The 13,899-nt window shown below is 34.0% G+C and overlaps 1 protein-coding gene across 1 annotated transcript in view; it reads left to right on the top strand.

Annotated features, from left to right (window-relative positions):
• Positions 1-7,756: 7,756 nt before the first annotated feature.
• The window catches only part of cfap251 (cilia and flagella associated protein 251), a 39,598-nt gene continuing 33,455 nt past the window's right edge, over positions 7,757-13,899 (top strand). The window contains exons 1-6 of the mRNA XM_061933117.1: positions 7,757-7,916; positions 7,990-8,130; positions 8,201-8,310; positions 13,094-13,202; positions 13,289-13,369; positions 13,434-13,511. Of these exons, the coding sequence (XP_061789101.1) occupies positions 7,758-7,916; positions 7,990-8,130; positions 8,201-8,310; positions 13,094-13,202; positions 13,289-13,369; positions 13,434-13,511 (678 nt within the window). The 5' untranslated portion in view covers position 7,757. The remainder of the gene's footprint in view (positions 7,917-7,989; positions 8,131-8,200; positions 8,311-13,093; positions 13,203-13,288; positions 13,370-13,433; positions 13,512-13,899) is intronic.

The raw sequence follows: 13,899 nt of genomic DNA, 5'->3' as shown, positions 1-13,899 counted from the left end.
AATTAAAAACTAAAACATCTAAAATCTTTATTAGATGCAATGCAAGCGTATTATTGAAATGGTCGGTAGCTATCACTATAGAGATGAGTTGAGTTGAGTTTGAGTTTATTTGGAACATGCAAGCATACGTGATACATCACCATTTCCAGTTTCTCTATTCAACATGTTCGAAAAGGAGTAGGAAGAAGCAGAGTTTATTTAATCCTACCCCTTTTCTTTTACATAACAGTTGCTAAAACTTTTGTTCACTTCCTGTTCTCAATTTATTCACAATATACTCCATAAGTCATAACAATACAAATAAATACATAATAATTGATGAAGTAAGTTATATTTCATATGGTGAGATGAGTAAGATTATCTTGAAAATGGATGGATGGATGAGATAATTCAGAATGTTTATCTTATTCTTTGTACTTTGTAAACACTTTAAGTTTGAAGAGTTTCTTGAAGTGGATTATTTTAGTACATTGTTTGATTTCTTTGCTTAATCTAATCCATAATTTAATTCCACATATTGATATACTGAAGGTTTTAAGTCAGTGGTTCTTAACCTTGTTGGAGGTACCGAACCCCACCAGTTTCATATGCGCATTCACCGAACCCTTCTTTAGTGAAATATATATATATATATATATATATATATATATATCCATCCATCCATCCATCCATCCATTTTCTACCGCTTATTCCCTTCGGGGTCGCGGGGGCGCTGGAGCCTATCTCAGCTACAATCGGGCGGAAGGCGGGGTACACCCTGGACAAGTCGCCACCTCATCGCAGGGCCAACACAGATAGACAGACAACATTCACACTCACATTCACACACTAGGGCCAATTTAGTGTTGCCAATCAACCTATCCCCAGGTGCATATATATATATATTTTTTTCCAATCCAAGACAAAGTTATATGTTTTTGGTAACACTTTAGTATGGGGAACATATTCTAAGTAACAAAGACTTAATTTAGAGTTATTTAGACACTTGGGCGGGGGTCGGCAACCCGCGGCTCTCGAGCCGCATGCGGCTCTTTAGTGCCACCCTAGTGGCTCTCTGGAGCTTTTTCAAAAATGTATGAAAAATGGAAAAAGATGAGCGGGAAAAAAAATGTTTTCGTTTTAATATGGTTTCTGTAGGAGGACAAACATGACACAAACCTCCCTAATTGTTATAAAGCACACTGTTTATATTAAACATGCTTCACTGGTTCGAGTATTTGGCGAGTGCCGTTTTGTCCTACTAATTTTGGCGGTGCTTGAACTCACCGTAGTTTGTTTACATGTATAACTTTCTCCGACTTTCTAGGACGTGTTTTATGCATACTTGCCAACCCTCCCGGATTTTCCGGGAGACTCCCGAAATTCAGCGCTTCTCCCGAAAACCTCCCGGGACAAATTTTCTCTCGAAAAACTCCCGAAATTCAGGCGGACCTGAGTGACGTGTTGACAACACACAACAACAGTGTCTACCGTAAAGCAGTTCGTCTGCCGTAAACAGCAATGTTGTGACACTTTTAAACAGGACAATACTGCCATCTACTATACATGCATATGTGACCCACCCATAATGTGTCACATTTTTGTGTTGATTTATTTATTTTATTTTGTGGTTTGAATTCGTTTTTGGAGCTGTCATTACACATTTATCAGTATTCACATTGGTCAGTAGGGGGCAGTAGGGCGTTTCTTCCCAATTGAATGCTATCACCTGCAGACCGGAAGTGTCTTGTCATTCTAAAAGCGCGACCAGTCTGTGAACAATTGAAACGTCCTGTGTGCTTTTTCCTCCTGTATAACAGGTTAGTTTTGGTGAATCAACTCACTGAATAATATCCATGTGATCTTTATAAGTTTAAGTACACATTCTGATGGTGGAGCCTAACTCTAAAGTGTTTGTGAGTTGTAGTTTGTAAATGAACACTGAAATTCAAGTATTTATTTAATTCACTGAAAGTCAAGTATTTCTTATATATATATATATATATATATATATATCTTAACCACGCTCCCGACCACACACCCCGCCCCACCCCCGACCACTCCCCCACGCCCCACCTCCCGAAATCAGAGGTCTCAAGGTTGGCAAGTATGGCATTCACCGAACCCTTCTTTAGTGAAATATATATATATATATATATATATATATATATATATATATATATATATATATATATATATATATATATATATATATATATATATTTTTTTTTTTTTTTTTTTCCAATCCAAGACAAAGTTATATGTTTTTGGTAACACTTTAGTATGGGGAACATATTCTAAGTAACAAAGACTTAATTTAGAGTTATTTAGACACTTGGGCGGGGGTCGGCAACCCGCGGCTCTCGAGCCGCATGCGGCTCTTTAGTGCCACCCTAGTGGCTCTCTGGAGCTTTATCAAAAATGTATGAAAAATGGAAAAAGATGAGGGGGAAAAAAAAAGTTTTTGTTTTAATATGGTTTCTGTAGGAGGACAAACATGACACAAACCTCCCTAATTGTTATAAAGCACACTGTTTATATTAAACATGCTTCACTGATTCGAGTATTTGGCGAGTGCCGTTTTGTCCTACTAATTTTGGCAGTCCTTGAATTCACCTTAGTTTGTTTACATGTATAACTTTCTCCGACTTTCTAGGACGTGTTTTATGCATACTTGCCAACCCTCCCGGATTTTCCGGGAGACTCCCGAAATTCAGCGCTTCTCCCGAAAACCTCCCGGGACAAATTTTCTCCCGAAAAAGTCCCAAAATTCAGGCGGACCTGAGTGACGTGTTGACAACACACAACAACAGTGTCTACCGTAAAGCAGTTCGTCTGCCGTAAACAGCAATGTTGTGACACTTTTAAACAGGACAATACTGCCATCTACTATACATGCATATGTGACCCACCCATAATGTGTCACATTTTTGTGTTGATTTATTTATTTTATTTTGTGGTTTGAATTCGTTTTTGGAGCTGTCATTACACATTTATCAGTATTCACATTGGTCAGTAGGGGGCAGTAGGGCGTTTCTTCCCAATTGAATGCTATCACCTGCAGACCGGAAGTGTCTTGTCATTCTGATGAGCGCGACCAGTCTGTGAACAATTGAAACGTCCTGTGTGCTTTTTCCTCCTGTATAACAGGTTAGTTTTGGTGAATCAACTCACTGAATAATATCCATGTGATCTTTATAAGTTTAAGTACACTTTCTGATGGTGGAGCCTAACTCTAAAGTGTTTGTGAGTTGTAGTTTGTAAATGAACACTGAAATTCAAGTATTTATTTTATTTATATATATATATATATATATATATATATATATATATATATATATATATATATATATATATATATATATATATATATATATATATATATATATAGCTAGAATTCACTGAAAGTCAAGTATTTCTTATATATATATATCTTAACCACGCCCCCGAACACGCCCCCCACCCCCGACCACGCCCCCACCCCCACCTCCCGAAATCGGAGGTCTCAAGGTTGGCAAGTATGGCATTCACCGAACCCTTCTTTAGTGAAATATATATATATATATATATATTTTTTTTTTCCCAATCCAAGACAAAGTTATGTTTTTGGTAACACTTTAGTATGGGGAACATATTCTAAGTAACAAAGACTTAATTTAGAGTTATTTAGACACTAGGGCGGGGGTCGGCAACCCGCGGCTCTCGAGCCGCATGCGGCTCTTTAGCGCCGCCCTAGTGGCTCTCTGGAGCTTTTTCAAAAATGTATGAAAAATGGAAAAAGATGAGGGGGAAAAAAAAAGTTTTTGTTTTAATATGGTTTCTGTAGGAGGACAAACATGACACAAACCTCCCTAATTGTTATAAAGCACACTGTTTATATTAAACATGCTTCACTGGTTCGAGTATTTGGCGAGTACCGTTTTGTCCTACTAATTTTGGCGGTGCTTGAACTCACCGTAGTTTGTTTACATGTATAACTTTCTCCGACTTTCTAGGACGTGTTTTATGCCACTTCTTTTTCTGTCTTATTTTGTCCACCAAACTTTTAACGTTGTGCGTGAATGCACAAAGGTGAGTTTTGTTGATGTTATTGACTTGTGTGGAGTGCTAATCAGACATATTTGGTCACTGCATGACTGCAAGCTAATCGATGCTAACATGCTATTTAGGCTAGCTATATGTACATATTGCATCATTATGCCTCATTTGTAGCTATATTTGAGCTCATTTAGTTTCCTTTAAGTCATATTAATTCAATTTATATCTCATGACACACTATCTGTATGTAATATGGCTTTTAATTTGTTGCGGCTCCAGACAGATTTGTTTTTGTATTTTTGGTCCAATATGGCTCTTTCAACATTTTGGGTTGCCGACCCCTGCACTAGAGGAACATATTCAAAGTAACAAAGACTTAATTTAGAGTTATTTGGTTAGGGTTAGGGTCAGGGTCAGGGTTAGAGGGTTAGCGTTATAATAAGGCCATGCCGAATAAGGCATTAATAAGTACTTAATAATGACTAGTCAAGAGCCAATATGTTACTAATTTGCATGTTAATAAGCAACTAATTAATGGTGAATATGTTCCCCATACTAAAGTGTTACCATGTTTTATTACTGGTGCACAAAATGAACCGTGCATGAACATCACCTTGTTCAAACAACAAAACCAACACAGTGCATAAACTCACAACAAATTACACACCTGCAAATCAGTCTGACTTCTGCTGTTGTCGTATCCGTAATACGCCAATAGGGAAAAGTTTTTATTTACACGATGAGTGACCTCCGCCGAACCCCTGAGCCCGACTCACCGAACCACTAGGGTTCCATCGAACCCAGGTTAAGAACCACTGTCTGAAGTGTTGTACGTGCCTACAAATGTTTTAAATTACATTTTTCTCTAAGATTATATTGCTCCTATTTTTTTGAGAAGAATTGTTGTATATTCTTGGGCAGCAGATTATAGTTTGCTTTGTGTATAATGGTAGCTTTTTGCAAGTTGACTATGTCGTAAAATTTCAGTATTTTTGATTCAATAAATAAAGGGTTTTTATGTTCTCTATATCCAACATTATGTATTATTATAACTGATCTTTTTTGTAACACCGTTAGTGAATGAAGTGTACTTTTGTAGTTATTTCCCCATATTTCTGCACAATAACTCAGATATGGTAACACTAGCGAGCAGTAGAGAATATGGAGTGATTTTTGGTCTAGAACATGTTTTGCTTTATTCATTATTGACGTGTTTCTTGCTACTTTATGTTGTGTTCAATTTATCATCAATCATTATACCTAGAAATTTGGTTTCATTTACTCTTTCAATTTCTATTCTGTCTATTTGTATTTGCGTTTGACTTTCTCTTCTACTGTTACCAAATAGCATTATTTTAGTTTTACTGAGATTCAAAGATACCGTATTTTTCGGAGTATAAGTCGCACCGGAGTATAAGTCGCACCTGCCGGAAATGCATAATAAAGAAGGAAAAAACCATATATGTCGCAATGGAGCCCGGCCAAACTATGAAAAAAAACTGCGACTTATAGTCCGAAAAATAGGGTCGTCTGTTTTTGTCAAACCATCTTTTTAATTTGTTCATTTCTTCTGTTATTATTTGTATTAGCTTCTGTGTGTTCTCTCCTGAACAAAACGCAGTTGTATCGTCCGCAAATAAAACTAACTTTAAATATTTTGTAACTTTACAAATGTCATTTATATAGAGATTGAATCATTTTGGTCCTAGTATTGATCCCTGAGGTACACCACAGGATATATTTAGCGTTGTAGACGTGTGTTCGCCGAGCTTCACGTATTGTTTCCTGTTCGTTAAATAACTTCTTATCCAGTTTAAGACTAACCCTCTGATGCCATATCGTTGTAGTTTTTTTAATTAAAATATTGTGATTAATTGTGTCAAATGCTTTAGTTAGATCCATAACCACTGCTGCCGCACATTTTTTAGATATTCAGATATGATAACACTCGCGAGCAGTAGAGAATATGGAGTGATTTTTGGTCTCGAACATGTTTTGCTCTATTCATTATTGACATGTTTCTTGCTACTTTATGCTGTATATGGATGCTTAAAAGTATATTGATTAATTATACAAACCCCGTTTCCATATGAGTTGGGAAATTGTGTTAGATGTAAATATAAACGGAATACAATGATTTAGAAATCCTTTTCAACCCATATTCAGTTGATAGCACTACAAAGACAACATATTTGATGTTCAAACTCATAAACTTTATTTTTTTTTTGCAAATAACCATTAACTTAGAATTTCATGGCTGCAACACGTGCCAAAGTAGTTGGGAAAGGGCATGTTCACCACTGTGTTACATGGCCTTTCCTTTTAACAACACTCAGTAAACGTTTGGGAAGTGAGGAGACACATTTTTAAGCTTCTCAGGTGGAATTCTATCCCATTCTTGCTTGATGTACAGCTTAACTTGTTCAACAGTCCGGGGGTCACCGTTGTGCTATTTTAGGCGCCACACATTTTCAATGGGAGACAGGTCTGGACTACAGGCAGGGCAGTCTAGTACCCGCATTCTTTTACTATGAAGCCACGTTGATGTAACACGTGGCTTGGCATTGTCTTGCTGAAATAAGCAGGGGCGTCCATGGTAACGTTGCTTGGATGGCAACATATGTTGCTCCAAAACCTTTCAGCATTAATGGCGCCTTCACAGATGTGTAAGTTACCCATGTCTTGGGCACTAACACACCCAAATACCATCATAGATGCTGGCTTTTCAACTTTGCGCCTATAGCAATCCGGATGGTTATTTTCCTCTTTGGTCCGGAGGACATGACGTCCACAGTTTCCAAAAACAATTTGAAATGTGGACTCGTCAGACCACAGAACACTTTTCCACTTTGTATCAGTCCATCTTAGATGAGCTCAGGCCCAGCGAAGCCGACGGCGTTTCTGGGTGTTGTTGATAAATGGTTTTCGCCTTGCATAGGAGAGTTTTAAGTTGCACTTACAGATGTAGCGACCAACTGTAGTTACTGACAGTGGGTTTCTGAAGTGTTCCTGAGCCCATGTGGTGATATCCTTTACACACTGATGTCGCTTGTTGATGCAGTACAGCCTGAGGGATGGAAGGTCACGGGCTTAGCTGCTTACGTGCAGTGATTTCTCCAGATTCTCTGAACCCTTTGATGATATTACGGACCGTAGATGGCGAAATCCCTAAATTCCTTGCAATAGCTGGTTGAGAAAGGTTTTTCTTACACTGTTCAACAATTTGCTCACGCATTTGTTGACAAAGTGGTGACCCTCGCCCCATCCTTGTTTGTGAATGACTGAGCATTTCATGGAATCTACTTTTATACCCAATCATGGCACCCACCTGTTCCCAATTTGCCTGTTCACCTGTGGGATGTTCCAAATAAGTGTTTGATGAGCATTCCTCAACTTTATCAGTATTTATTGCCACCTTTCCCAACTTCTTTGTCACGTGTTGTTGGCATCAAATTTTAAAGTTAATGATTTTTTGCAAAAAAAAAATGTTTATCAGTTTGAACATTAAATATGTTGTCTTTGTAGCATATTCAACTTAATATGGGTTGAAAATGATTTGCATTGTATTCCGTTTATATTTACATCTACCACAATTTCCCAACTCATATGGAAACGGGGTTTGTAGATGCTTAAAAGTATATTGATAAATTATACATTTCAATAGAGATTCATTATTTGGTAAGAGCTTTACTTTTGATAGAAATGTCAGTAATTTACACTTTACTTGGCTTTTAGGCATAATGTCAGGGACGGAAGCACCGAACCCGGAGACCTCAAACATCCCCCAGTCCCAGAGTGAAACTGACAAACTAAGACTAACTAGAGAGTCCCAAGTGTACACTGCAACCAGTGAAACCCTTTTCCCCAAGGAGATAACACACAATAGAACACATGCATTGGTACGTATACTGATACAAAAAACGATGCTGTTACGAAAATGTGTATTTTAAATGTGCTCTTTTGTCCACGCAGTCACTTGACTGGGTCAATGGCGTGAACTCCACCCTTCCTGTCTTCATTCTGCAAGACCACAGTCAACTGGTGTTCCTCTATGCCGGAGCTCATGTCGCCATCATCTACAATTATACCACAAACTCCCAACACATACTTCAGGTAAAAACAAAAACAATCTTTGTCATGTGCTGTACGTCTATAAAATTCACTCCACCCTTGACATTGTTAGGGTCACTGCAACCCCATTTCGTGTTTGTGCGTCAGTCAAGACAGACGATGGATTGCAACAGCAGACAAGAGTTTGAAAAGCACCGTAATCATCTGGGATTCGTACTCTGGGTAGCTATATATTGTTCATGTTTCTAACTCTTTAAAGGTCCCAAATATTAACACACTATTTTCCAATAATGTTCAAGTCTCAAAAGTCCCACAATAGAGTAGAGCAGTAACTCAACTTAAAAGCTTACCTGGTTTTGTGATGGAGATTTTAACCCAAAGCATAAGTCAACATAGCTTAAAATCTTAAGTCAACGTCAGTCAATGAAATTAATCGAAATCGATTAAATTAAATTAAATTAAATTAAATTAAATTAAATTAAATTAAATTAAATTAAATTAAATTAAATTAAATTAAATTAAGTTAAGTTAAATGTATTTTAATTGTATTAAATTGTATTACATTTTATAACAGTTTATTTAATTTTATTTAATTTTATTAAATTACATTTAATTTAATTTAATTTAAATTTAATTTTAATTTATTTCATTTAATTTTATTTAATTTTATTAAATTGTATTGCATTTTATTAAATTAAATTAAATTAAATGTAATTTAATTACATTTAATTTAATTTAATTTAATTAGTTAATCCCTAAAAACACCACCATTTTAACATGTAAAATGTCTTTTAAAAACAAAAACAAACTTTAAAATAAGAGGTATTGTTTGAACAATAATACAATAGAATTGTACTACTAACAACTACAGTAGTTTTATAAAGTAAGGTCATAATAATGTACAGCATGTATCTTGGAGAGCAGACTTCTATTGTTCATGTTTCTAACTCTTTAAAGGTCCAAATATTAACACACTATTTTCCAATAATGTTCAAGTCTCAGAAGTCCCACAATAGAGTAGAGCAGTAACTCAACTTAAAAGCTTACCTGGTTTTGTGATGGAGATTTTAACCCAAAGCATAAATCAACATAGCTTAAAATCTTAAGTCAACGTCAGTCAATGAAATTAATCGAAATCGATTAAATTAAATTAAATTAAATTAAATTAAGTTAAGTTAAGTTAAATTTATTTTAATGTTATTAAATTGTATTACATTTTATAACAGTTTATTAAATTGTATTTAATTTTATTAAATTAAATTAAATTTAATTTAATTAAAATTAATTTAATTTAAATTTAAATTTAAATTAAATTAAATTTAATTTAATTTTAATTTATTTCATTAAATTTTATTAAATTTTATTAAATTGTATTGCATTTTATTAAATTAAATTTAATATAATTTAATGTAATTACATTTAATTTAATTTAATTTAATTAGTTAATCCCTAAAAACACCACCATTTTAACATGTAAAATGTCTTTTGAAAACAAAAACAAACTTTAAAATAAGAGGTATTGTTTGAAAAATAATACAATAGAATTGTACTAACAACTACAGTAGTTTTATAAAGTAAGGTCATAATAATGTACAGCATTTATCTTGGAGAGCAGACTTCTACTATATATTGTTCATGTTTCTAACTCTTTAAAGGTCCAAATATTAACACACTATTTTCCAATAATGTTCAAGTCTTCAGAAGTCCCACAATAGAGTAGAGCAGTAACTCAACTTAAAAGCTTACCTGGTTTTGTGATGGAGATTTTAACCCAAAGCATAAATCAACATAGCTTAAAATCTTAAGTCAACGTCAGTCAATGAAATTAATCGAAATCGATTACATTAAATTAAATTAAATTAAATTAAATTAAGTTAAGTTAAGTTAAGTTAAATTTATTTTAATTTTATTAAATTGTATTAAATTTTATAACAGTTTATCAAATTGTATTTAATTTTATTAAATTAAATTAAATTAAATTAAATTAAATTTAATTTAATTGAAATTTATTTCATTTAATTTTATTAAATTTCATTAAATTGTATTGCATTTTATTAAATTAAATTAAATTTAATTTAATTTAATTACATTTAATTTAATTTAATTTAATTAGTTAATCCCTAAAAACACCACCATTTTAACATGTAAAATGTCTTTTAAAAACAAAAACAAACTTTAAAATAAGAGGTATTGTTTGAAAAATAATACAATAGAATTGTACTACTAACAACTACAGTAGTTTTATAAAGTAAGGTCATAATAATGTACAGCATTTATCTTGGAGAGCAGACTTCTGCTATATATTGTTCATGTTTCTAACTCTTTAAAGGTCCCAAATATTAACACACTATTTTCCAATAATGTTCAAGTCTCAGAAGTCCCACAATAGAGTAGAGCAGTAACTCAACTTAAAAGCTTACCTGGTTTTGTGATGGAGATTTTAACCCAAAGCATAAATCAACATAGCTTAAAATCTTAAATCAACGTCAGTCAATGAAATTAATCGAAATCGATTAAATTAAATTAAATTAAATTAAATTAAATTAAATTAAATTAAGTTAAGTTACATTTATTTAAATTTTATTAAATTGTATTAAATTGTATTACATTTTATTAAATTAAATTTAATTTTATTAATTTTATTAATTTTATTAATTTTATTAATTTTATTAATTTTATTAATTTTAATTTAATTTAATTTAATTTAATTTAAATTTAATTTAATTTAATTTAATTTAATTTTAATTTATTTCATTTAATTGTATTACATTTTATTAAATTGTATTGCATTTTATTAAATTAAATTTAATTTAATTTAATTTAATTACATTTAATTTAATTTAATTTAATTAGTTAATCCCTAAAAACACCACCATTTTAACATGTAAAATGTATTTTAAAAACAAAAACAAACTTTAAAATAAGAGGTATTGCTTGAAAAATAATACAATAGAATTGTACTACTAACAACTACAGTAGTTTTATAAAGTAAGGTCATAATAATGTACAGCATTTATCTTGGAGAGCAGACTTCTACGGTATCTCCTTCGAGCTCCTCTTCCGTCAAACACATCATCATCAGCTTCTTCATATTTTCATGAATAAATGTCCACCGTTTAGATATTATTTTAGCATCCTTGATTGAATGAATGAATTATCCATGGCCCCCGGGATGACGCATAATTGACCAAGCTCCCAGTTGTGAAGTAAATTCTATTTATATAGCGCTTTTCTCTAGTGACTCAAAGCGCTTTTTACATAGTGAAACCAAATATCTAAGTTACATTCAACCCAGTGTGGGTGGCACTGGGAGCAGTAAAGTGTCTTGCCCAAGGACTCAGCAGCAGTGACGAGGATGGCGGAAGCGGGGATCGAACCTGGAACCCTCAAGTTGCTGGCACGGCCACTCTACCAACCGAGCTATACCGACCCCAACATTCACATCGAACATTGCACACAATGAATGTGACTCATCACAATTCAACCCAAGGTGTAGCGTTGTCGCCCTCGACTGGTCAAATTTAGCGCTACATGTATTAAACAAGCTCTCAGAGAAGTTAAAGTACCAATGATTGTCACACACACACACACATTAGGTGTGGTGAAATTTGTCCTCTGCATTTGACCCATCCCCTTGTCCACCCTATGGGAGGTGAGGGGAGCAGTGAGCAGCAGCCGCACCCGGGGATCATTTTTGGTGATTTAACCCCCAATTCCAACCCTTGATGCTGAGTGCCAAGCAGGGAGGTAATGGGTCCCATTTTTTATAGTCTTTGGTATGACTCGGCCGGGGTTTGAACTCACAACCTACCGATCTCAGGGGGGACACTCTAAGACCACTGAGTACACTGCAAAAAGTCAGTGTTCAAAAACAAGAAAAAAATTTACCAAAGTGAGGGGTATTTTATTTGAACTAAGCAAAATTATCTGCCAATAGAACAAGAAAATTTGGCTTGTCAAGACTTTCCAAAACAAGTCAAATTAGCTAACCTCAATGAACCCAAAAATACCTTAAAATAAGTATATTCTCACTAATAACAAGTGCACTTCTCTTGGTAGAAAAAAAAGAGACCTTTTTATTCAATATGTTGAAAAATATTCTTAAATAAGTAAATGCTAGTGCCATTATCTTGACATAATGATATGCGCTCGGCATTACATTTCTTGAAACCAGCAAACTTATACTAAAAACTGATTTATTGTTCTTAATGGAAAGGCAACAAGGCAACCGCTTGTTACTCTCGGGGTCTCCTAGCCGCTCAGGCAAATCATATTGTCTAAAAATGCATTTTTCCATCGACAACATGACATCATCGCGCCAAGTGCGTGCTCTTTCAGTCAATTAGTGTGCATATATACAGCCCGGCACCCGGCCTAAATTTTTTTATTGTAATTTTGAAGAATTTATCTGAATGTGCATGAACTATTTCTGTTCAAAATTGTTAGAAATATTAAATGTTTAAATATTAACTGTCAGTTTACTGTACTGTGCCAACTGTACTACTATATGAGTACCTATTTTCTATTGTTTCATTGTAAATAAAACAGCAAAGTCCATTTGGCTGTCATCTGTTTTAATTATGAGACACAATTGTGTCATAGTCATGATTTTTTTTTCATGCTTGAAATAAGAAATGATTACTTTAAAAAAGTAGTTTTATACTTGTGAGTGTTGATGACACAGCTTTGCAACAGTTGATATTCTAGTTTCAAGCATGTTTTACTCAATATAGGTCATCAAATATCAGCAACAAGCTGTAATATCTTACTGAGATCATTTATGACCAAAACACTTAAAAAAAAAGTAAAACACTCTAACATAAAATCTGCTTAGTGAGAATAATTATCTTATTAGACAGAAAATAAGCAAATATCACCCTTATTTGAGATATTTAATCTTACTTAGATTTCAGTTTTTGCAGTGTACTTGAGAGCAATCTTTTTTTGCATAATGGATATTATAAATAACAACTTTTTTCTATTGAACTTTATTGAAATGTTACAGCATTCCTGTGCACACTTTGTTCGACTGCCATTCCGACGGGGGAGTCATTGCGATAGCATTTTCGGGTGACAACAAGCAACTGGTGACACTCGGGAATGAAAAAGACCAAGTGAGTCACATGGCCTTGTCGAGTGTCAAACATTTGTGGACATGACATAAAGTTAGGCTTAATCAGCATGCTTTTTTTCCCCACAGTGTGTGTGTATCTGGGACTGGACTCAGGATACACAGGAGCCACTGTGGCTCACTGAGCTCAGCCCTGAATATGGTCATCAAGTACGTTCCAATACGTCTCACTTCATTCTACCTCACACATCATTCCTACTAACTTGTTTTTCAGAACTACATCATTTTTAACCCATACAACAACACCCAGCTGCTGAGTAGCAGTGGAAGTCAGGTGTTGTTTTACAGCACGGTAAGTGACACTTTAAAACACACTGCAAAAACTGAAATCTAAGTAAGATTAAATATCTCAAATAAGGGTGATATTTGCTTCTTTTTTTTTTGTTTGAAGTATTTATTTCAAACCTGCACAATACAACAACACACATTTTTTTTTCTTTCTGTCTGATAAGATAATTCTTCTCACTAAGCAGATTTTATGTTAGAGTGTTTTACTTGTTTTAAGGGTTTTGGTCCTAAATGATGTCAGTAAGATATTACAGCTTGTTGCTGAGATTTGATGACCTATATTGAGTAAAACATGCTTGAAACTAGAATATCAACTGTTGCAAAGCTGTGTCATCAACACTCACAAGTATAAAAGTGCTTTTTTTAAGTAATAATTTCTTACTTCAAGCATG

Source organism: Nerophis lumbriciformis, linkage group LG03 (genome assembly GCF_033978685.3).
Source record: "Nerophis lumbriciformis linkage group LG03, RoL_Nlum_v2.1, whole genome shotgun sequence".
NCBI lineage: Eukaryota > Metazoa > Chordata > Actinopteri > Syngnathiformes > Syngnathidae > Nerophis > Nerophis lumbriciformis.
This window is presented reverse-complemented; position numbering and strand designations above follow the sequence as displayed.